Below are 25,110 nucleotides of genomic sequence, written 5' to 3' on the forward strand. Positions count from 1 at the left end.
TCCGTAAGGTTTTACCCCCCTTTGCATTTGCTCTGCCACCTAAAAGCAAAATACAAAAGAGACGATGATGCTTGGACTGACTGCATTGTTCATTCTGATGCCAATAGAAAAAAATATTCTGCTGTGCTGCACTCATGCACAAATGTGGCTAATGTGTAGGCCTCCCATATAAGATGCTGTAAGTATTTAACTGTGTTAGACTGTTATTTCTTAATCCTCCCCATACACTACATAACAGATGACTTTAAATGTTTCAACTTCATTGCAGTAAATACAAAAATTAAATATTTGCAAACACATGATCAGAACCTGCAGTCCATACTGGGTTAGTTGCTTTATTGAGATGGTTGATGTGTAATTCTATCTTTGAGCATATTCATTCACATTTGATGTGACTACCCTGCATATAACTAGTATGTTATTTCACACAAGCACACAAGAATAATTAATTATCCACTACTGCCCTCTTGTGGACAAAACATGAACAGCTGATACAGTAGACTGCTGCTTTAACCCCACCCTGGTGTCAAAACATTAGGGATATGTACTTTTTTTAATATGCTATACAAATGTATTGGTAATGTAGGATATTTTTGCTTTATATAGTATTATAGGTGGTAAAATATAATATTAACCAGGCCTATTTTTCGATTTTCGGCCTACTAAGACACAAAATGTGGTACTGTACTGTGGTTCAGAATCCAAATCTGAATCTGAATTGGCTTTACTGGCCAAGATTATGTACACATACAGGTAATGTGTCTCTGGTTTACATAGCTATCATATTACTACAAGGAAATAGAAATGCACAATGACAAAAAATTAAACAATAAGGTAAAGAATTAATTAAAGGTGCAGTTAAACTCGGAAAGGTAACATTGACATTATCATTAATGCATTGATATAAAATCAGTAATACATTTATTAGAAATATGTATATGATATATTTCCATAACTGAATAAACAAACTGCCCTCAGAGTGTAATAAGGTCCCCAGAACGCTGCTTGAAACAAGAAAGGTGGCTACTTAGAAGGGTCCTGCAAATATAAACAAAGTAAATGAATGAGGTTGTGTTGTCCTTTGCAGACAGTTTGAAAGAAAGAAAGAAAGAAAGAAAGAAAGAATGAAAGAAAGAAAGAAAGAAAGGTCAATGGTCAGGGCTGTATTGTACTGTACAATAGCATGTCAAAAGATAGTAGCTGTGTGTACAGTGTATTAAAAACATCATCGCCAACTCCATCAAAGTATCCACCATAAAAGTCTGTATACCATTCTGTATGTTGTAAAAGGTACAAGTGGTGCAAAGAAACAAAGAATGAATACTGGATAAATATCTGTACACGGTGTGGATGCATTATTTTTTATTATTAAAATCTGTATAGGTGGCCACTTTATAATTTGTCACCCTCTGCTGCTGCTGGTCATGTAGAGGTTGCTAAAGTCACATTACACCATCACAGATTCTGAAGACATCATTACATTTCTTATTTTTAAAATACTGTCATAGGCAAATTTAACAAAGAGAGTCATTCTGGCCCTCCTGGGGGTCAGATGGGAGCCAACTATGCAAGAAGTTGTGCATTAGCCTATAGTGGAGTATTTATAGCAACAAAAAATACCAGCCGTTTGCGTCATTACTCGTTCAAACAATTTCCATGCTGTCAGCCCTTAAAAGCTGAATACTGGAAAGTCGCTTTGTATGTAGTCCAAGAACTATTAAGTATCACTGGATGGAAAACCACTCTCTCCAGTCGGTTTTTACAGCTGACATTTGATGTGTCTGACGCCCCTTGAAGGCAGCATCACACCCTAATTTTTCCCAACATCCGGGACATTTGTCGCTAACCAGTGCAGTGTGTGTGGAAACTGGGTGAGGAGGGCAGTGGAGAGCGGCGGAAAGGCGGACTGATGACAGCTGTCAGTGTGGACAAAAACACTACCAATCTCTGAAGAGAAGCCGAATGGCTCTCCCCTAAACCTGCTGGAGGAAAGGGACAACACCTTGGCAGCATCGCGGTTTATTTAAAGGTGTCGCGAAGGTAACGTTATATTTTTGGGGTGGGAAATATGACGGGAGGATCAATGCCAGTTTGCCCTGACTGCCTCTCAGGAGAGTCGAGGTTAGCCCCACTGGCTATCCAAGCTAACTACCCAGCTAAACTGATCGGCTAGCCTTGGCCCCCAGAGATTGTAGTCCGTGCAGGGGGTCATAGCCGTGGAAAGGACATGTCCGGATAGTTCTCGTTTTTATGAAGCGCTAGCTTTAGCGGTGTAAGAGTCGAAAGGGTAACTTTTTAATGAGGATTTTGGGAGCACGGAATGCTAGTTAGCATTCCTAGTTAGCTTACCAGTGAGCTGGCTAACGTTAGTCAACGTTAACGTTGGTATAACTAGCTAGCTAACGCTAACAGGGCACAACATTGGCGTAACTTTGGCGATTTTACCTAGCTAAGGCAGTTACTATCCCTTTTCTCTAAAGAGCACGGTATAGGGACACTAGTGTTAGCTTTATTAGTTGGTGGAAAACTGTCCTAGTAAGCAAAACGTTAACTAACGATGGTGTTTCAAAAAGTTAGCTGAAGTTGGTTGATTAACGCTAGCTAATAATAACTCGTCCAGTCAGTTGAACAGGCATTGTCCGAATTCATTGAATCGTTAGCCAGTGTTTCCGAATAAGTCAGAGTGGTCATTTTGAATTTAGGATCCACTGGGTTTGTATCACCAAACGTCTTGAAGGAGCGTTCATGCCTCGTTTGGGTCCTCTGACTCAGCCGGGTCCTAAACTAGGCGTTTTCCCCCAGAATTTACCAGCCAGCGAGAGGGCTCTTTTGTCTGTGTGATCTGGTAACTTTGATATTGTGTGGATGCCTATCAAACACATGTCATCATGTTGATGTTGAGAAATACTAATTTACCACCTGTTAATGCAAGCCGTATCAGTGAACAAACATGGGTTAGGATCATCATCATCATGTATAATTAAATATCATTTCATCTGTAGACCGCGTTATGCTCAGATGCTGAGGTTGCAGTGGTCTTGTATGTCACATGATGGCTGTTTAATGTCAACCACAACTGTTTATCCAAAGCCATTATAGATCCCATACATGAGTGACTGTTCTTGCAGGAATGGAAGTAAGAGATGAGGGAGTGTTTGTGGTGTTGGTGTGAATAGGGTGCATGAAACCTCACACAATGAAATGTAGTTGAAACTGGAGACAACCCTGATGCATATGTCAGATTATTGAAACACTTGACTTTGTTTACATACCTGTTTAAATTCCTATCTTTTGTCCCTTTTCCTCTAGGCGTTTGCATACAGTTTTGTGTATTCTCTGGCCTTACACATCATTGGTGGAGCTACAGTTGCAGGCAACATGGGGACACAAGGCTCTGGTAGAAAGCGTGCCCCTCTGAAGGACCGGTTTTCAGCGGAGGATGAGGCCTTGAGTAGCATTGCCCGAGAGGTAAGTTCATACCCCATCACACGTGTTTCCATTTCGAAGCAAACTGGGATGGATCAAGACTATATTCTTCCTTTTTCTTCATTCATGAGTTGTACAATCAATGCTAATAAGATTTCATCCAGTTCAAATTTTCTTGTTTATCCTCGTTCAGATAATAGGCTAAAGATTGATTTGTCAATCACGGATGTTGTTGAATTGGGCAGCAGCACCATCGCATTTTAAGGGAATATGAGTAGACAATTTAAACCATTATCAGCACTCTTAAGTTTGGCTGACACTGCGCTATGGGTTGAAAGAGAATCCTTTTAAACTAAAACACATATGAAATGTTATATTGGCAAAGCCTGAAAATGTTAATGAATGTGTAGGCTATTTTCAGTTGCATCTATAGACCATGGTGTATCCTCATCAGTGCTTAAAACAGAGAAAGTGCTTAGATCATCTTTCATCTTTCTAGAAAACTTAACACAAGTCTATTGGGGTTCCCTATCATTTATGAAACAGACTCGGACAGAACTAAACTGAATAGATGAAAGAAAAAAGAAAAGAAAATACATTTTGGATTCTGCAATTTGTTCCACACAGGTTTACACAGAGTTTTATAGTAATGCTTTTTTGGCCAATCTTTAAGAAATCTTTTTTTTTTTTTTTCCAAGCATGTCAAGGTATTTTTTTTTCTAAAGACTGTGGAAATGATTCAACAACACTTGTGTATTTTAAACACTAGTGGGCCTTGGTGATTTCTTTTCATTACAGCAGTGACATATTGATACTACAAACAAAAGGATCAGAAATATATTAAAGTGATTGTACAGATGGAGTTTTGCAGTTTAACAATTTTGACTTAAGGACTTGTTGCTTTGACAACAGCTCATGATGGATTTTTTAAATATTGGGATAGATTGATCTTTTAATGCAGATTATGTGTCATAATTTAACCCTATAAAATTAACTCCTCAGCTCCCAGGTGTTTAATTAACCTGAGACAGAAACATGTATCTATCACGCAATAAATTATGTTAATTTGAAATGTAGTGGTCAAAGTTGTGTCAGCACATGGGCCTCTGAAACATTTGCTTCTAAATTAACCAGCAAAACCTGAAAATCCACATGCGTTTCAGCCCAAGCGAGTGGAGACAGCTGGTTTGGACCACAGGGAGATTGACTTGACGTGTAGTGTTTTCGTTTGGGGGAAAAAACACGGGCCGAGGAGAGAAGCTGCCTAGCCTGTAACGACATGCCCAGGGATTATTCCATTTTGTTCCACAGCAGGGCTGTCATTCCTTTGCCTCTTTTCAGAATGGGGTGGCTAACAGCAAGAAATACAATGATCATTTTTCAGACTTAAAAGGTCCTTTATGGTTGGTAGGCATACCAGAAATAGCCATGTTGTCTGCAGATTTTCTGTGAAGACTTCTGGACGAATCAAGTGATTTTTTTTACAGGTAGAAATGTAACACTGGATAAAGAGGCTTTTCATAAACATTTGCCTTGGCCAATTTTAAGAATGTTTCATCTGTGCTGTGTGTGAAAACTGTTCAGTGCCTCATTCTTGGGCACTAAGCACAAGACTCCATTTGCTCTCTTTATAGTCATGCAGGCTGATCATAGAAACATGAGTCATCTGACCCTCCCAGTCAGGTCCTAAATCTGAATCTCTTTGTGGAGCAAACCAGAGATTAGATCAAATGTGCAGGGAGTTCATAGGGTCAGATGTCTAACTTGTTGCACATCACCTCCCTCCCAAACAAATATTCAAAACACTGCAGCTTCTGCCTCATGTTGTCTGTACCTGATTAAGAAAAGTTACAGCCTGCCTGCCTGCGCTTGGCACGGATCACTCCTGAGAATGACTGTGAATTTGAGCCTGCACCGTCACCAGCCCAGTTCTGAGGCCTCTTGCATTACTGGGCAGTGAGTCCTTTTGAATACCAGCAACATGCTTATGAATCTGACAGGGTCCAAGTGTTAGAATTAGATGGTCATCTCATACCTGTCGTCCCTCAGATTAGGATCTAAGGGAGCTAATGGTACTGGAACAAGGCAATCATTGACTTTCCTGAGTATACACAGTGTGTGTGTGCTTTTGTGTGGAAGCTATAGTTCATAGTCCATATGATTAATTTATTATAGCAACATGTCATCATTGCAATGGAAAGTGTCGCACTTTCTTTTTCCATGAATGGTTTGGATACTATTCAGGCCGCAGAGATGAAAGCGCATATTGTAGTTTGTCAGCAACTATCAGACAGGGACTGTCAGTTTGACCAATTTCATCCCCTGATAATGCAAGGTTTTTATAACACTTTTTGTATTTTATTGTACAGCTCGAATTTCATGTTTTTGTTCTATTAGAAGCAAGCAAACAGCATTTTTAAGGACTACTGTGATGTAATTTTAATGTTGCAAGAGATAACCAAAGGTTAGTCTCTTACATAACGTAGACTAGTTCAGTACAACTAGAGTGACTGTACAGGCCTATTTTTAAGACGGACTAGCCTCTGTATCTAAACAAATCTACTGTTTTTTTCTGAGGTTATTTTATATTTCCACCGAATATGCTGTCTTTGCTTTTTGATGATGATATTGACGAGAAATGTTGGGGTGATTTGATAATAAGCTCAGTATTTGTTGTTTAAACTGCCAGGGGTTATTGCTTAAACATATATTCTACATTACATACATACACTAGGCCTGAATGATATGAAAAAAAAAATTGTGATCATTTTGACATACATTGTGGTTGCGATATTAATCACAATTTTAGTGGGAATGGTATTTTTTTGCATTTCAGCTTTATGAATTGATGATGAGCATGTTCCCTTGCATCTAGAGAATATGATTTGTAGGCCGGGCCATCTCTGCAGCACCACAATGCTTCATCGATAATGATATGTTGTGACACGTTACGTTTTTCAAGAAATTGCAGCTCCTGCTATTTTGATATTGCACTTGGCCGTATTGTTCAGCCCTAATTTATGCATTTTCTTGATTTACATATCGGCATGTTACAATTAATATGTCCATTGTAAGCCGATGATTTTTATTATTTATTAATCTGTTGTTTACTTTTTTAAAATATGATTTTTTCCCCCCAGTTTTGCAACATGCTGTTGATTACTTTTTTGATCTTTTGTGCCGTTAGTCAGGATTGCCAGTTGTCTTCAAGTTGCTCTCTTTCTGACCAACATTTTAAAAACCCAAATAGAAATGTATGATACCGTGTAGAGTTACATTAAATGAGAAAAGTAGTAAATCACTAAATTTGATTGGAACTTGCCTAATTGGGCTGTTAGCTTCATCATATTCTCATCGTGTCCACAATTCAGTGTTGGAGTGCTCCAGGTGATCTCATGGTGGATTGCTGGATTTTGATTGCCCAAAGTCCTGGAGGTGTGTTTGATGGTGAACTTCTCCTGCTCAGGTTACCCTCCCAGCCCCGTGATATGGCTGTCAGAGAACTGGGGCCGGATAGGCCAGGCTATAGATAGGACAGAGACAGAGAGCTCAGCTGTGCTGCTGTGCAGAGCAGGTCATACTGTCAGACAGTTCAACAGGTGCAGAGCACAGGGCCAGCCGCCTCTCTTAGCTATCTCTAAGCATACATTTGCAACGTTACTTCCTTTTTGACCTTGTACAGAGCATGTTTCATTGTATGACCGTTTGGGGTGATTAATGTCGAAATGTAAATGTCGAATTATTTTTGGATTAATCGATTACTTGTTCGGTCTATAAGATGGTGAAAAAAGTGTTTCACTAAGCTCAAGATGATTTCTTCATTAGCTATTAAAAATGCACATATTTATGACATGATCATAACTGTATGTCACTCATCACCCCAACTTTTACTGCATGAGCGTGGGGAGGAGGGACATGGGTTACTTACCAAACACTATAACAGGGATTACTGTTGGAATATAGAGCTATTTAACACTTTTTAAAATAAAAATATATCACTTAAAGCAGCTTTAAGGTATCTTATCACTGTTAAACACGACGGCTGCTGTACTCCTGTTAAAACTAAAACTTAAACTCAAACTTGTCCAACTGAATACAGCACACTTCCTCCTTCCTTCCTTCTCACCTGAATCTCATCCACAAGTGTCTTTTTCTGCGTTTAAATTGTTTATGACTACGTTTAACATTTTTCTTTTACACACTACATGTATAGGTAAAAAGAACCTGGGTTTTGGTGGTTGTTCAGCATTAATATAAAACAGTGTTTGTTCGCTCTAGGCTATTATTGAAACAGAAATAGTCTATACCCACAGGCCGACTATTCTGGCAGGGCAGATAAGAAATTGCTGGAATGCTGACAGTGTTTGGCTGCAGTGAGATACTGTACACACCACGCACATATTTATGGACTGTCTTTTAGTTGGAGATAAAGGGATAGGCTCCATGAGCACATGGGCCTTTCTTGGTCGGTGGGATGTTCAGTTTCAGAGGGAATGTAATTGGTATTATGGACATAATGGAAGGATTGTCTGCTTAGTCACCTGTGTAGTGACTCCTCAGGGCTGTGTAATGGCTCACCTAAATTAGCTCCCTCTGCTGAAGTACTCTGTAAAATTAGCTCTTGTTCATATTCTGACTCAGTTGGGGGCAAATTGTGTGATGACTCTCCTCACTTTGCCCCCCAGAGGAATTTATTGGGCTCAGCTTGGCTTTGATTTGTTTGTGCTTTATAAGGTTAAGCTAGTTAGATATTGTGAAATCACCTCCATGTTTACGGACTGAGTAGAACCACACTATTGTGACTCACGTTGTTTTCTGTTGACACTGTACTTCTCTGTCAGTTTGTTTGTGCGCTATTGGCATGTCCCCCATGAGGGCTTTAAATCCCTCCTCCTGAAACTGATGGTTAGCACATGTTGTCGGTGATGAGGCATCCCAAGCACTCACTCTGTACAGGGCACAGAGTTGTTGGTCACAGACGAAACTGGTCAGTTCAGGAACATGTCCGTACTATAGCCTAATAGATTGTAAATTTGTTAAGTTGATTTTAGGGAGTTTAAAAATCTGTATAACAATGGCTTAAAAACTACAGAGACAGCTACAGATATATTGGGAGCAGAGATGAAACAATATGTCAGCCAGTATTTTTTTCTCATACGCTCAAAGGAGAACTTTGGCACCTTAAATTTGTTTATTAAATACCAAAATTTGTACTAAGTTGAATATTATACAGTTAAAAGATAAACTTGCTAGTGCTCTCAGGTGATACACTATATGACTGAGTTGCTGTTTCTAAATTACCTCAAATTAGGGCTACACAGTTAATCAAACTATTATCGAAATCCCAGTATGGCCAAGTGCAATAAGTTAAAATCAAATTTGAAATAAAAAATGTAAATAAAAATAATTATGCAAAAATAATTATTCCATCTTATTGTGAACCATATCTCAACTGCAATATTCTTATTGTTTTTACCCTTTTGTTCAGCCCTACCTCAAATATATCTTTGGCATCCTCGTAAGGCAGTTTCTTGTTATTTATCGGACAGATTATATGATATATGCAGATCAACACAATCTGGTTGTAGACTACGTCTCTCAACTCCAGCTCTCTTCTCGTCTCAAGTTGCTAATTGAACTATAAACACTGACCAGCACACGGAAGAGGAAGTCCTGCCCCAGATATCTGTTACTCGTTATCCAGATATCAGTTGGCTACACCAAAATCCCTGAAATATTGGGGATTTTGGTGTGGGAGACGTAATTGTTGTCAGATGATTGCTGAACACAACCTGGACGATTTATTGGTTGGCTTCTATTTGTTTTTGGTGAACTGCATTATTTCTAGTGTTCTCTGTTGTTTTGTTTATTAACTATTACTAAAAAATACATTGTTAACATAAAAAGGTTATTGACTTGACACATTATTCTGATGCTGTACATAACTGTCCGCTAAACTAGATTGTATATCTTATATAGATCAAAGCAGTTCTGCATTGCATTTTTTTTTATTTGATTTTAATGATACAACTGAAGAATAACATTGTCAACCTCCTCAATTAAAGGTCAGTTAATAAGGTTAAAGCTAGTGACAGAAGCTAGACCCTCATAGGCCTCAACAGCCAGCTGTGAAGAAATTAAATCAACCCATGCACACGTTTTCCACTGTCACTTTTCTCTCACAGGAGACAGATGACTTCAGCACCCAAAGAAAGTCTTGTAATATGTGATTGGTGTTTGATTTAAGCTATCCCTTTCCTTGTGCTTATTCCTTGCACCCGTTGGGCGTGTCTTCAAAGAAAGGCACCTTTTACGATTTACCATTCATGACTAACAAGTGTGTTCATGTTGTGTCTCACAGGCGGAGGCGCGGCTGGCTGCAAAGAGGGCCGCTCGGGCGGAGGCAAGGGATATTCGAATGAGGGAGCTTGAACGGCAACAGAAAGAGGTATAAAACACAAAAAGGACCTGACTGGCAAAGATGCACCGTGACCATTATTGAACCCATCACACAAACTTGTGTAATGTCCCATAATACTGCTCTCAGCACAGATCAACTGTATATTGAAACATGAAAATTGACCCTGCTTTTGCCTCCAATTACAGTAACTTACTCAATGTTCACAAGCTGCAATCATAGTCACTGGTGCAGAGGAGCTGTTTGGCTTTATGCCTTGAAACATTTTTTTAAGATTAATCTGACAGGTCATACACAAAAATATACCCACAGAAAGAAAACTAAAAGTGCTGCATGTCCACAGATGAAACCAAATTCTATTCCTGTTGTAAATGTCACCCAGTTTTTACGTTTCAGCAGTTTTTGGTGAAGTATGATTGTATGTTTTTCCTGGCACTTCCTCTCTCTGCCCAGCTTTCTTACCACTCCTCCAGTGGTAGCAACAGAAAATGGGGTCAGATCCATCAGTGGATGGTAGGCGAACAAGCGAGAGAGTGGGTTGCAACCTCTCACTCCACTAACAGCCTGTTGTGTGGGCTTGAGCCCCAGTCAACCCTGACCATTTAGCTGCACTTGACTTACACACTACACCGTACCTCACTGTGGAAATATGCCTGAGCAGTGTATTTGCTTTGGAGACACCGTAATCTGTGACTGCGTGTATTTGTAGCAAGCATTGGCCTTTGACTTTATTTAGGGTGGGTGAGTCTGCGTGCAAGAAGGCGGTTTGGACGTGTAGCTCTATTCTTCCAACCTCCAGCTACTTCAGAAATGATGGATGCTTTTAGTTGTTAATTTCTAACTTTTGCATGGTGTATGTGTGTTTGTGTGCTGACACAGCAAAGAGAAGCAGAGATTTGTATCGTGTGCCGTTTTGTTGACTTTTGAAAAGAACAGATGAGACAAAAATGTGCAGTTTATTAGCTGTTCTTGTATATCATTAATTTCACTGCGGTGCTTAAAGAGGATAACATTTACAAATGTTTATGACATCCACTTGGTTATAAACATGATGACAGAAGTTGTTTTGCATGGTTTGGGCTTTGCATAGCAACTGTTGAGTATTGCAGTGACCTTACTCACCCCTGTGATTGAGCCTCTCGACTTTCTTTCTGTAATCTTGACATACTTTCCTTCCTTACTCCAGGCTGACTCAGAAAAAGCCAGATCCTCTAATAGTAGTAGGTCCAGCAGCCGTCATCACCGGGTCTGTATCTCCCCAACACACTTCCTCTTCGTCAGCCTGTATTTCCTTTCTACTTTCTCCTTTAATCCTGCAGTTAATCTCTCATCACTCATGTTCCTCTCCGTCTGCTTTTCTGCTGTGACTCCATGTTTCCACATCAACAGGGGCTGGATGATGATGTCATGTCAGTCCGCAGCTACAGGGTGCGTACATAATACATCCCTGCCATTTTTATTAAGACTGTGCTCTCATAGGGGCACGCTGATGTGTGAAGGCCACTGTTCTTGTTAGGAGAGCACTTGTTGAATTAATACATTTGGGTGAAATACTTTTTTTTTCTGTCACAGCATAACATACTTTCCCAAGAGAAGTTTTCTTTTGATGTTTGCTTTTGTCTGTTTTTGTTTTTTTATCTGAAGTCATCCTCGTCAGCAATACGTGACTTGGGAAGTCGATCCAGTTCCCGTAGAAAAGATGCCTTGGTGCGTTGTGTGCATGTGTGTGAGCGCATAATATATTTATGTGTGAATTACTGCAACTGACAGAATACCTGGATTCTCATCATGTAACCAGAGTTTATAATTAGCATGTAATTGCAAAGTTTGTTTACAACAACCTCTGGGTAGAAAACACCTGCATCATTTACAATATGTCATTTCAAAGTATATACATCTTTTGATGCTTTCATATCTCATTTTAACACTAATGTTAAGTTGGAGAGCTTGTTTATCTCTTGGGCCACAGACTAAAGAAAATTAGAATTTGAGTTTACCCAAAACTAGCAGTTGTGAGATGTTGCTCATGGTTAACTTTGGTTTTTGAAAGACACTAGCAAAACAACACAGTAGATAAAATAAGCAGCTGAAACGTCACATAGGTCAGACCACTGTGTTTAACTTTAACTGTATATCTTCAAACGTTACAGTTATGGCTGAAAATGACAACAGATATTTGCCAATCTCTCCACAATGCAGATCAACCACCAGTTGTCTACCCTGAAGTAACTGATATTGTTAGCGTGCGGTCTGTTGTGCTAAGCAGAACTAACGTATATTCCAATGGATTTGCTCCGTAGCAACCGGCTGTTTTCCTATTTTAAATTTTCTGCTTATTAGTTTTACCTCGGTCTGTTTCATCTACTTCTGCTTCAGTTGCACCCTTTTCAGATAGGTTTTCCTATGACAGATGTGGTTACATTTGGAAGGATACATAGCATTGAGGCCACTGTTGGTGACATCTGTTTCACTTTGAATTTCTTTTCTTCTGTTGCTATATGATTTTTGAGGGACCTTTTTTTGCCTTGAAAAGACAAGACGTTGTGTGCAAGGAAACTCAAAGGGCATTGTCAATAACTTTTCTGGCAGAATTATATAGTGCATATCTGCATTTGTACCTGTTGATACACAAAAAAGTTTAAGTTTAGATCGGCTGTTTTTTCTAAATCGTATTTACTTGACTTAGTGATTTTTCACAACCATCATAATGGGCAGAGTGCCACAGACAAATGATATTGTTCCTTAACTGTGGCCTTGGCATGGTGTAGATATAAATAAATGGTTTGAAGTGTGTGCTGCCGACCTAACGATAACCTAACAGCTGCTCAGATTTCTGATCGCAATTCCTGTAACTACTGTTCTCTCTTTAGTCTGATGGCCTTTCCACTATCTCTACCCTCAAGAGTTCCCGCTCCACCGTATGTACCTATGTGATGAGCTTTGTTTATCAATGCCTCTACGCTTTTTGCCTCGTCTCAACTTTTTTTGTCCCTTTTTTTGTGTTGTTGTTTTTTTTTTTTTTTTTTTCAATTTTTCCGGGCTGGACAGAGTTCTGTGTACAATGACCTGCATGGCCATAAAAGGGCTTCATCCAAGAAGAAGGACCTGCTGGTCAGTGTACTCCTTTAGTGTTGGTTTCATTGCTGCAGCCTCAAGCATGGAGAGGCAGTGTATAGCCTGATTACACCTGGCATTAGCATAGGCTTTGTTTGATTTGATCACAAGTGGAGCTCTAAGTTCGTCAGGTCACACCTGGAATGTTTTTCAAGTGACTACATTTAATCAGGTCTCACTTCCAGCTCCATGTGCTAATTAATGCATACGTCGCTAGGACAAATAGACAAAAAGTTCTCTACACAAATAAAGAAAGAACTGTATATATGGAATTTGCAGAATCTACAAGAAGACCCAAATGATTAAGAATTTGTCATAACTCAACAACTCACAAAATGTTGTGATTTTTCTGAAAGTCTGGGAGTACGTAGCCTGTATTGGTTACTGTTCACTGTATTTGTAAAATTTGACCCGTTTACCATCAATAAGTCTTCTTTCATAAATTAAGTGTTAATGGTGAAATCAGTTGAAACAGTGTTCAAACAGCTGCTAGCAGGTAAAATGCACTTTTAGACACTGAGTACCAGACACACTCCTACAGTGATGCCTCTACAAACTGACACTTTTTACAAGTAAGGAAGCAATTTAATGTATTGCATGTAATGCTCTAGTCGCTTCGCAAAGTTTCTCCATGCTCAACAATTCTCAAAAGTGTGCATTTTTTTAAGGTAGTGAGAAAAAAAAGAGACAGTGTTTTCACAAACATCTGCTGCTTATCTGTCAGGTAAGAGAGCCCAGACACATAATATGCATTACAGTGAACCAAATGGAAATCAGACAGTGTATTTCATGTGTACTAATGCAGAGGCCATCAGTTGAGTAGGTGGTCCTTCAATGTGGCCCAGGCCACATGTGCATACACTCTGCTAAAAGAGAGTGGTCATATGTGGCCCAGACCACCTCCTAATGTGGTCTTAGCGTTTGGATCTCAATACTTCCTCTATGCATCTTGGGTGAATGGATTCACACCTAGAGATGTCTTCTTGTGATCAGATCACTTAAGACTAATGTAAATACCATGTGTAAACAGGGCAGTAGACTAATCTGAGTGGCTTGCAGTGGTGATTTATTGTTGATCGACTTTACCCCTGACTATTGTCTTGTGAGGCCTCATGTAGATGTTGGCCAAGCCGTGTTGAATGTGTTGATTGATAGCAGTCTGACACTTAAGGATTAAACTTGTTATGTTGTTTATTTGAGGTCATATTATGTCACTACCCTTCCAGACTGGACTGTACCATGATCAAAGGAACTACACCAGCCTAACGAAGACCAAAGCACCACCTCCTCCCTCCACTTCCTCCTATCAGCCCCGGGTCGGTCCTTCCATCCGTGCTGTCCAACTTGCAACCCTTTTAGACACAGTCTGATGTGGTTAAAGGACTCTCAGTAAAACCAGAGCCAGCGGAAGAAGTTTATTCCTATCTGCATGGTCTAGTTTATTAGACATTTATATGCCTAGCAAACTTGTTTTATAGCTACAAACTGCGGCATTGTTTGTGCCATAAAAACATCAAGGCAAAGAGAGGATCATGGTTGTGTAGGCAGTGAAGCCGATGGGCATAGAAATCCAAAGATTGAGATCTCTCTCCACTTTAAAACTATTCTTGTGATCATTTGAATTAATGTAAATTACTCAATAACTGACAAAGGTGGGGCTCCACCAGGATTAAAACATTCACCAGGGACAGTGTCACCTGACCTCACTTCTCCTCACAACACTTTTCTGGCTCTAAATGTAACAGGGTCAGCAAAACATTCATCCTGTTTCCACTATCTGCAGCTTTTCAGTCTTTCTCCACCTCACATTCCCGTTACAGCTTCCCCTGTCCTCTAAACTGACATTTCCCTGCTCCCGTCCTCTGACAGGCCACCACTTCCTCGTCCTCCACCACTGGCACAGGGCTGTCTCGCAGCTACAGCACGGTCAGTTTGTGGCCAGCATCTCTCTGCATGCCTCTAGTTGCCTTCAGAAGTAGACCTTCCCCCTCTCTTGTGGTCGCATACATCAGATAGGATGCCCAGGGTGGCTGCGACCGCTTATATTTAGCTCCTGGAGGCTCTTGAGCACTTGGCTGTGGCCAGACATTTGTGTTTCAGTTAGATAAGACAGGACTTTGCGTTAAGCCAGAGCTTTTGTTGTAGAACAGTCAAACAAATGGCCTACTTAATGTTAGAAATATTGAGTGTTTCTGTTTATTGCATGACCCAGAGAAAGTCATTCTACTTTTTGTTTTTTTAGCTTGTGTGTTAAAGATTTATGCTCCCTCTTGTGTTTTGCTGAGTCCTGCATTGTCTCCCACGTGTGCCCTCAGGCCTCTATTTACGACGACACCGGTCTTTACGGTTCGGGCTACAGTTCAAAAGCTGTAAGTCTTCTGAGTGTTTGTCAAACAGCGTTTCAGCTCAACATGTCACCGCCACGGCAGCTTACTGTTGTGCCTGTGGCCTGACGTCTGTCTTCATGTTGATCCCCTGTCCTGTCCTCCCCCTCTCCCCATACACAGCCCTCTGAATACAGCTGGTACTCCTCTGGAGCCAGCTCCACCCGCAGCAGCCCTGTGGTGAGCACCTTAAAACCACAGCCACTGTGCATGGTGTCAGCTAATGCCACGCACAGATATCCACTACTAACAAGCACCAACCTCCCTCCTCCCACATCAAACTGGCTACAGCTTGCTTTAGGGAACAGCGTCATTGATTGATGTTAAAGCGTGTGATTTGAGACTGTTTTCTGTTGTTGCAAGGTTGCCATATCTGACTTGGCTCCAGTTAGTGCATTTGTAAAAAAATGTTTTAAATGCATGAATCATTAATACATGGTAAATTTATAGGTAGTTATTTAGTGGTTATTTCACTGTTTACAAACAGTGAAATGCTTTATAAACCATGTATTAATCAATTGTTTCATATACAGTTGCAAATGATGCTTATAATACTTTACAGTTGCTTAATAAATGATTTTTACAGCATTTCACTGATAACAAAATAACTATTAACTTGTTTAATCGACTATAAATTTACCCTTTATTAATGATGGATATTATAAAGTGTTACCCCAAAATCTCTTTAATATAGAGCTATAAAATGAATCGCCAACAATGAAAGGTATCTTTTAATTGTTACCCTAGTTTAATAAGGAGAATGCTACTGGATGTTGACGGATTGCTGTTTGAACAAGCAGTGTGTGTGTTTCAGACGCCTTGGGCATGCAGCCATCGTACATTACTTAAGCTCCTCACCATGTCCCTGTGTGTCTATTTGTATGTGTGTGTATTCCTCTCAGTCTTCCTCAGATGATGACACTGTCAGCAGCGTGTCCCAGGAGCGCATCAGCAGAGGCCGCAGGGACAGTGTGGTGAGCTGTAGGGACTGAGCTGCGCAAAATCTACTGATGCTGTTCTGTCGCAGTAGTCACAATTGTCGATAGTCCAATAATCAAAGCTTTTTCAAGGGTTCCTTTTATATTATTTTACTGTGTGAAATTATCAGCTTAATACCCATCATGAAGTTTAAATGCTTTGCCCTTTAAGGGCGTCGTGATCTCTGGATGTGTATGTCATTGTTTCCCTTCTGTCCTTTTTACCTGTTGATGATTTTAACTCTTTGGCCCTCTGCTATTCTTTATTTCTCTACCTCTATTTCTGTCCTCTTCATCCTGTGTGTAAGCAGTCGTCTGACTTCTCGGACATTAGTGAGTCGGCTGCTGATTATTTCAGCCGCTCCAACCGAAGGGGCAGCATTGTGTCTGACCTCGATGATTTGAGCATTCCAGATCTGGACGCTGTAAGTGGCTAAGCTGAGTTTACTACAGTGTGCTGTGAACACCAATGATGGATGGATTATTTTACAACTGGTGCATGATTAAAAATAACGTGTGGTTTTCAAAACTCATCCCACAATCTGTGTTTTATGATTGACAGCCTTATAAATGAGTAGAGTGGAATATGGTTAGTTGAAGTGGTTGTGGCTGCGGTGCTGCAGCAGCATGGACGTAGAGAAATGTTTCTTCTTTTAAAGGAGATGATGTGTGATTCACTCAGTGTTTCATTTGCTTGTCAACACTTGGTGATCTGTGAACATGCAGCACTTACCCCAGACTCATACTAACTCCTGGACTAACTCTCCGATTGACAGGTGAGGAAACGGCTCCAAGCATGACCACACAGGACGCTTGTTCTCAGAGTGGTCTGTGTCCCTTTATTTAAAATTTCTTCTTTTTCTTTCAGCTGGATGAAAAATGTGACAAGCAGTATACAGATTATAGTCGTGTAAGTTTACCTTTATTTTGCATGTTACTTTATTCGGTCATCAAGCTCAAGAGCTGGGCCATATATCTATTATCTCATTATCTTGATATGAGACCATATTTTATGAACTTATCAAACTGTTCTACTTGTTTTAATACTTGCTTTTAGCTGCTTAGTCATTATATCCACATTACTGATGGTTGATTATCAAAAACTTTGAACATTGTGTTAATATCACCCAGCCCTACCAAGCACCAAACAGGCTTTCATTAAGAAGTTTTGGTCCTCTGTTTTAAAACTTAGCAGCTACATGTCAGGACCACTGAAGCAGATTTCCTCAAGACTGGAACTGCACACTAGGATTATGTGGAGACCACAGTGGCACTAGACAGATTTATATTCTGTGGTCTTGCAAAGCTATTTCTTCTGTTCAGTGCAACTTTTGCTCCCTACCACATAGTGACTAAGACAGTGGAAATATGACTGCACAGTAATGTGGGACAGTGCAGTAGTCAGTAAATAAAATGTCACACTGAGCTATAAATTGATTTCTGTGCCACATTAGGCAACTACCATGTAATCACAACAGATCGGCACAGAAGCATTATCCGGCTTTTATACACAGCCTGTGGAGAGTGTGAGGTAGTTTGTCAAGTTAAACTGAAGTAAAATCTGCTTCAGCACATGATAGCAACAATACCTCCCTCAAGAGGATTTGAAATGGGCAGGATCACTTAGAACCCCTGCCGTATCACATGATGGTGTTGAATAACATGTCGGAGTTGTGTTGCATCTTGCATTGTGTTTCTGTGTTTTTCTGACTGCGCTTCTGTGGCACTTTGTGTGTTCTCAGCCATCCTCCCGCTGTGCCACCCCAGGCCTCTCAGCAGCCACGTTGGCATCACTGGGCGGCACCTCGTCACGGCGGGGCAGCACAGACACGGGTAGCGTCTATGACCCTGACACCAGTCTGAGTGAACTTAGGGTAAGGTGTACAACCCACAGTGCCACCCATCTATACACATGACTGAAGAAAGTGATGAAAAATGCTAGCATATGAATAAAGTTGTGTTTGTTTCAGCTCCACATGTTCATCATTACATTATCATAGAGCTAAAATGCTAATCCACATGTTGTGTGTCATAGTAAAGTATGTATACATCTGTTCCCTCTGCATATGACCCCTCCACAGCGTTTCTTCTGTTGTGCCCTCCCTGCTGTCTAAGTGTCTGCTTTAACCGTATTTCTTCATGTGTGCACGGGAGGACTGGATGTGTCCTGTGACGCTGCTCCTTATATCTTGGTGGGCTGGTCATGTGTTTGGACTGTCTTTGAGATGGCAGCGCGGGCGCTTTGTTATCTCTCCTTGATACTCCCCACCCTCTCTGATGCCCCAATTCACCCCCAACCATTCCTTCCATCTGCTCTACAGGATATCTATGAACTAAAGGACCAGATTCAGGATGTAGAAGGGCGGTACATGCAAGGGCTTAAAGAGCTGAAGGTAGAGGGGCTTGAGCTCGCAGCATGCCTTCTCTTGTTCTCTGGGAGCAGTATGGCGTAACTAACCTCCCTACCTCCCCACTTGTACCCCTCTGTACCCCCCTCCTGTAGCTCCTAACACCACCGCCGTGTTTTTGCCCTGCGTGCTCCCAGTCTGACTTGCGTAATGATCCTCCTGTCTGCATGATCTTCCTTTCACTTCCTGTTTTGATCCAACTCACTTGTTGTGGCCTGAAATGAAGACACTCCCACAATTCAGCTGTGCTCAGAGTTGTAAGAAGAAGAGTTAAAATGCTCCACCTGCTGACAGATAACGGTCATGCTTTCAATTTAATTGCCACATTGTTGGATGACCTTAGAGCAGTCACCTTCTGCAGCTTGCTGTACTCTTTGAAAGGACACTGTACGTTTTATTGATAAAAGTAGTTTACTAACAAACCTCCTGGCTTGTTCTTGGTAGAGTTGGATGCAGCTGATGCACTTTAGCTAGACATTTACATCATCTTGTTTCCTGGTTCACTTGTAGTTCTCTCTTTCAGATCCCCTTTTCTCACCATCGCCTTGTTTCACTCCTGAAAGTGATTCAAAGTATTCCAATTATTGTGTGATCAATGTCACCACCTGCTCATCACAAAAAGTCCCAAATGACTTGTTAAAAAATGAAAAAATACCACAAAAAGTGGAATTATAAACAGAATTATGCCTTTACTCAATATGACATTTAGACATAATAAAATATGTGAAGTAGTTTGGCAGTGTGTTAAATGTGTTACAAAAAACAGTTAATTTTATACCAGAGAGCTCACCTGGTGCATGTAGATGAGCTGTGCTTTAAATCACCTCATTCAGTTTATTAACATGCTCCTGACCCCTTCAGGAGTCACTTGCAGAGGTGGAGGAGAAGTATAAGAAAGCCATGGTATCGAACGCACAGCTGGACAACGACAAAGCCAACCTCATCTATCAGGTGGATACACTAAAGGACGTCGTAGAGGAGATGGAGGAACAAATGGCTGAGATGAAGAGGGAGCTGGAAGGAAAGTCAAAGGTGAAATATCTGGCACTCAAATGAAAGTTTTGAAGGAGTTTTATCATCATTTAAAATGCCCTCCAGAAGTTGATTTAAAAAATATTTACACTGAAGGGTTGTGGCTAAAATGTTCTGCCTGTGCTTTCAGGAACTAGAACGACAAAAGCACACATGTACGGTCCTGCAGCATAAACAAGAAGAACTGAAAGAGGGAATGCGCCAGAGAGATGAGCTTATAGAGGTAAGGCTGCCCTTGCATTAGAAAATCAAACTGTTTCTGCCAGCCTGACCGCATCAGACTGCTATTCTGTCAACACCTTGAAAGGTGTTAGTGCCTCTGTGCAGGCTACAGCAGCAGCTTTGTTCCACAGCAATTTGATAAGGATTGATTGGCTCTGGCCTGCCTCTAGGTCCTCTCCCACTCTATTGCTCTTTTTCATCATTCTGTCTGACTATGAACATTGTCAATCATTCCTTTCTCAGCGTTATCTCCTCAAATTAGTCTCTTCTCACCCTGTTTCACCTGTTTCTATCTCTTGTTTTTGTATCCGTATGTATTTATGTGCATTTTCACTTTGTCTTTGTTCCATTCAATTTTTCCTCTTCTGTTCTTATCCTATACTGTGTCATCTTGGTGCTCTAGGAGAGCCAGCAAATGCAGACTAAGTTAGACGCCCTCACCAGGGAGGTGTTTGACCTGCAGGAAACGATAAACTGGAAGGACAAAAAGATTGGGGTAGGAGGTCCCACGCAGGTGCTCTGACAGAACATGAGAGGCAGTAGATGGTTAAACATGGTGTCTGTCCACCTCTTTTGCCTCTCATGCTGTCTCTGCATGATGGAGACCCTTAGGCATTAGCACATACCTGGACCCATCACAGTTTGAATTTTTGCATGTCTGAATAACAGGGTTTTTCATTTTGGATCGCATAACCTCAGCTAACAATGCAAATGTACTGGCACTGTGTTGAAGCCTGCAGTGGACAGCGTGTGAAAAAAAAACCATTTTTTGCTTTGGATTGTCATGTAAGAGAAATCCATATATTCTAGCATGACATGCATGGTTCCTGCTGTGGTTTAGTTAATTTTGTTGGGGTGTCCCCATTTTCCAACTCCCTGAATCAATTTGACATTTGATATTAAAGGTTAATTATCTTGTTGTCAATAAACGGCATCAGTAGGAGTAGTAGTACAGTTAAAATCTTAACAATACCCATCCATATCTACAACACCTCTTAACTTCTCCCAATAACATCTTCTGTAGCATGCAGCCTTGTCCTCTCCTGTGTGCATTGTTTGTTTTTATGTTTGTTGCCGTGATGTGCACACAGTGCATGTTTGTGTGTGGAGGATGTCTTGCTGTAGCATGTGGTGTTGCATGTCTGTCTCCAAAGTCTATCCAACTTCTCCTCTGCCTCTTCTCCTCTCTCTTGTCTTCTCTCATGTGTGTGGCCAGGCCCTAGAGAGGCAGAAAGAGTACTTTGATTGCATTAGGAATGAGAGAGATGAGCTCAGAGATGAGCTCGCTGACATCAAGGGGAAGGCCAAGGCTGGAGAGGTAGGTCTTCCTGAAGTCCTGCAAGAAAAAACCAAGATTAGAGGATGAGTTGCTGGTCCAAAACTACTTTAGCTAAGCCAGTTAATACCGTTTTGCTTCTGCCTCTTTGTTTTTCTTTCCATTTTATTTTCATTAGTTGCTGGTTTTGCATAACTCATTTTGTGCACGTTACTCAGAATTTGACCATGACTACAGCGTATGATATCAAATTACTGGTGGATTTGTTGTTTATAGTGGATATGCAATTAATGTTACTGGACATAGACGCCACCATGGTAACTTTCCACAGTGACAAACACACAACAGTCAGCATCTACTATTGTGCATTGTGAAGTAATGCGGACATGGTTCTCTCAAAACAAGACAGTTACACTTTAGGATAACCATCATCAATAAATAGTCAATTCATAGATGATTAAACTTTAATGGTTAATTCACTGTTAACAACTTTGTTTGTTTCTAATGCAATTGTAAAGGGTTTTTTAACATGCAGCTTCATCAATAACAATGAGTTAATAAATGGTTTAAAAAGCATTTCATTGTTTGATAACAGTGAAATAACTGTTAACTTAAGTTTGGTTAACTATAGATGTATTTTATGTCTTTTGTTAATGATGGTTATTGTAAAGTGTTACCCCTGACACATCCTGCTTCAGAGAAGGACTAAAGGACTTTGGTTTGTGCCTTCAGGCTTTTTATTAATGCAACTTTAGTGCCCCCAGTGTTGAGCTACATACTGCATATATACATGTGTGTCAGGAACAGAGCTGCTTACAGATGATATTTACCTTGCAAATGCAGAAATATGAAGAGGAGAATATTTACATACTTGTAGAATGACACACTTATCTTTCTAACATATCACCAATAATTAGAAAGCCTTCACCATCCCTAGAATGAAGAATACACTTAATTATTGTCAATTTTTTTGAAATAACTTGTGTAATGTGTAGGCTAATTGAGCTCCTTATTAACAAGCATGTGTGGGCTACCAAATGCAAAAGAATAACTTGATATACCATTGGACTAATTAAGTTATCCTAACCATTGGACTTAACTGTTTTGGTATCAAAGCATCATCCATTCATGTAATTGTTGCTCTGTTTGTTTATTCAATGGTGGCGATGGGGTTGGCTTCATGAATGAAGTGACATCAGTGCATTCCCTCTGTTCTAGTGGAGCCAGTCAGAAGTAACGTGTCTTCTCTCACCTCAGAAACATGGGCTGGTGATCATCCCAGACGGCACACCAAACGGAGATGTCAACCATGAGCCTCAGTCCTCAGGGATCACTGTGGTCTCCCAGGAGGCCGCCCAGTTGCTGGAGGCTGCAGGAGAGGGCCCACTGGGTGAGTCAGACGTTATTGTTGTACCACAGAACAGAACTGGTACGCTGCAGAAAATATACTCAGCTCAAAGAATTGATTGTGATTGAAGACTCTAAATGGACTGTTTACGTGGATGCTTAATGAATTGATCTGATGAGGTTTGTATTTACAAGCACAAACGCTTGCAAACTTGCTGCACACAATTTAGTTTGTCCAAGCAGCAGTCGCAGGAGAAAGTCTAACCCTCCTGCTAGTGTAACACACAAGGCTCCTTTGCACATCTGGTACGGTATCACTTTAATGTATTTTCCTTCTGTCTTGTAGATGTCAGGCTACGAAAGTTGGCAGAGGAGAAAGACGAACTGTTGGCTCAGATCAGGAAGCTGAAGAATCAGCTGGAGGAGGAGAGACAGAAACACTCAAAGATGGACAGTGCGTACACAGACGGGGAGAGGATGGAGAACGGTACAGACCTACACTTTATTGAGATGCAGAGTAAGTTGACCTTATGATTATGTTGCTGCTCACACATGAAATGATCTTTTCTTTAACATTTCATGTATGTTCAAACTCACTGGTTTCTTTTTTTTTCTGTAGGAGATGCCAACAGACAGATTAGTGAATACAAATTCAAGCTTTCTAAGGCAGAGCAGGAAATGGGTACAATGGAACAAAATGTAAGTAAAAAAGGAACGTCCTGTCATACTCCATAAAGGTTATCATTTAAGGTTAAATATGACTTTCACTAACACTAGATATTGCAGTAGAGCACCAGTGTGTCAGACCAAGACAAACGTATGCATATAAACCATAGCCTATTTTTTGCTTAAAATGTTTACAGAGACATATTTTAGTGTATTTTTCAGCTTTTATATGAGAAAGTTTGTCACCAGACAACTGCCAATTTGTGTTTTGCTTCACGGACCTCACCAAACCCAAATCAGTCTTTCAAACTAGGCTTTGCTGATCAAATATGAATCAGTGGCTGAATTTTAGTGTACTGATAAACTGTTATATGAGGAAGTTTCTTACCAGGCCACCATGTTGAAAACAGACAAGGACAGACTCACATGCACTACCATATATGTGCAGCCATCCAGGCGACCAAAACTGAGAACAGAAGCTCAGATCACAACAACTATATCTATACATAGCAAATAATTGTTTGCTGCTATGTTAATGTTCAAATTGTAATATATTTATCCTTTAATTATAGAAATATTCTCTTAAATTGTAAATTTGAGGGATCTAAGTCACCAAATGGCACTTTTTTGTGTCCATTTTCCAGATTAACAGACTTGAAGGGCAAGTGTCCAGGTACAAGGCGTCGGCAGACAACGCGGAGAAAGTAGAAGACGAACTCAAAGCCGAAAAACGGAAACTTCAAAGAGAGGTAAAGACATGGACATGCATGTAATAATGTTAAACCTCGGCGGGCTGAGCGTAACGTCCTCCCCTCTGTTCCCCCACAGCTGCGCACATCTCTCGATAAGATAGAGGAGATGGAGATGACCAACAACCACCTAGTAAAGCGCCTTGAGAAGATGAAGGCAAACAGGAACGCTCTTCTGTCGCAGCAGTGAGGCAAGGCAGCATCACCACGGAAGCCCTTAAACTCGCACCTCAGACCTCTTGACTGCCATATTGCATCTGGAGCACATTTCCCTTTTTAGCTGTAACACTTTAAGATTTGTAGCTAACCAAAAACACTTTAAAAAAAGACCTTGTAGCACAGGCAAAAAGCTCTACTGTGTCTGTATTTTAAACAGGAAGCGGTTTTGTCTGACAAGCCGCAGGTGTTTTTGGAGGAATGACTCAGAAACTTAACTAATAAAACTATAAAGTTGCTGGGTGATACATCTGAGGAAATTTCTCAAGTCACTACTTAATTTTTCAGAGCTTTGTACTACATCATGTTATCCACGAGATTTTATTTCTCTCTGACTGGGTGCTTGGCTGTACTTTGTTTTGTTTTCTTGTTTGTTTTTGATAAGTTGCATGAATGAGTATAATATTGCTTTTAAACTATTCAACCCTCACGGCTGCTCCGGGCCCGCACCTTCCCAGCTTCCTCCCCCCTCACACAGTGAAGTGCCTTTTCACACTAGGAGACTGGAGGGGTCTGCACCGCTCAATGAGACAATAATTGTTTTAACAGGTACAGAATGATGTATTTAAAAAGGTGCAGTCATTATTTGACAATATGTAAAACCAACTGTGTCTGCTGCGGTTTCATTGAAATTTTTCAAATATTTAAAAGATTTCTTGAAAATAAATGTGTAATTTACAGAAGTGTGTCTACCATCGTTTGTTAGGACAGAGCTTTGGTATTTTCTCCTTTTTTGAATCAGTGCTTATTGTTCATTTGTTGCCTTGGTAGTTACAATCCAGAGTTCACCTTTTTTAGTTTCTCTGTGACTGGAATAAAGATAGAGGCACACTTAAATACTTGACCATGAATCATGGAAATACAGATTTGCAGGT

The 25,110-nt window shown here is 40.5% G+C and overlaps 1 protein-coding gene across 3 annotated transcripts; it reads left to right on the forward strand.

The window, feature by feature from the left end:
• The first annotated feature begins 1,877 nt into the window (after nt 1-1,877).
• lrrfip2 (leucine rich repeat (in FLII) interacting protein 2) lies at nt 1,878-24,918 on the forward strand. Of its 3 annotated transcripts, XM_073481575.1 has the most exons (21): nt 1,878-2,040; nt 3,310-3,468; nt 9,788-9,874; nt 11,031-11,079; nt 12,044-12,117; nt 12,893-12,955; nt 14,185-14,322; nt 15,274-15,327; nt 15,466-15,519; nt 16,245-16,316; nt 16,658-16,744; nt 17,188-17,229; nt 18,062-18,193; nt 19,589-19,759; nt 19,890-19,982; nt 21,198-21,299; nt 22,515-22,647; nt 22,951-23,121; nt 23,224-23,303; nt 23,915-24,019; nt 24,099-24,918. In XM_073481575.1, exons 2-21 carry the CDS (start codon nt 3,379-3,381, stop codon nt 24,207-24,209), a joined length of 1,908 nt encoding a protein of 635 aa, XP_073337676.1. In that variant the 5' UTR covers nt 1,878-2,040; nt 3,310-3,378; the 3' UTR covers nt 24,210-24,918. The 3 variants fall into 3 exon arrangements, with proteins under 3 accessions (XP_073337676.1, XP_073337673.1, XP_073337675.1); XM_073481572.1 differs by lacking the exons at nt 11,031-11,079; nt 12,044-12,117; nt 12,893-12,955; ... (4 more) ...; nt 16,658-16,744; nt 21,198-21,299 and adding an exon at nt 18,641-18,712 and having other exon boundaries at nt 1,881-2,040; XM_073481574.1 differs by lacking the exons at nt 11,031-11,079; nt 12,044-12,117; nt 12,893-12,955; ... (4 more) ...; nt 16,658-16,744; nt 21,198-21,299 and having other exon boundaries at nt 1,881-2,040.
• The last annotated feature ends 192 nt before the right edge of the window (nt 24,919-25,110 follow it).

The sequence above is a fragment of the Pagrus major genome, chromosome 15 (assembly GCF_040436345.1).
Source record: "Pagrus major chromosome 15, Pma_NU_1.0".
NCBI lineage: Eukaryota > Metazoa > Chordata > Actinopteri > Spariformes > Sparidae > Pagrus > Pagrus major.

What these genes read in the sequence shown, in the direction of transcription:
- lrrfip2 (XM_073481575.1), top strand. Translation starts at nt 3,379, where the DNA reads ATGGGGACACAAGGCTCTGGTAGAAAGCGTGCCCCTCTGAAGGACCGG. An exon ending in TTGAACGGCAACAGAAAGAG is followed by an intron (nt 9,875 to 11,030) that starts GTATAAAACACA and finishes TCCTTACTCCAG; the next exon opens with GCTGACTCAGAAAAAGCCAG. An exon ending in GAGGCCGCAGGGACAGTGTG is followed by an intron (nt 16,317 to 16,657) that starts GTGAGCTGTAGG and finishes GACATTAGTGAG; the next exon opens with TCGGCTGCTGATTATTTCAG.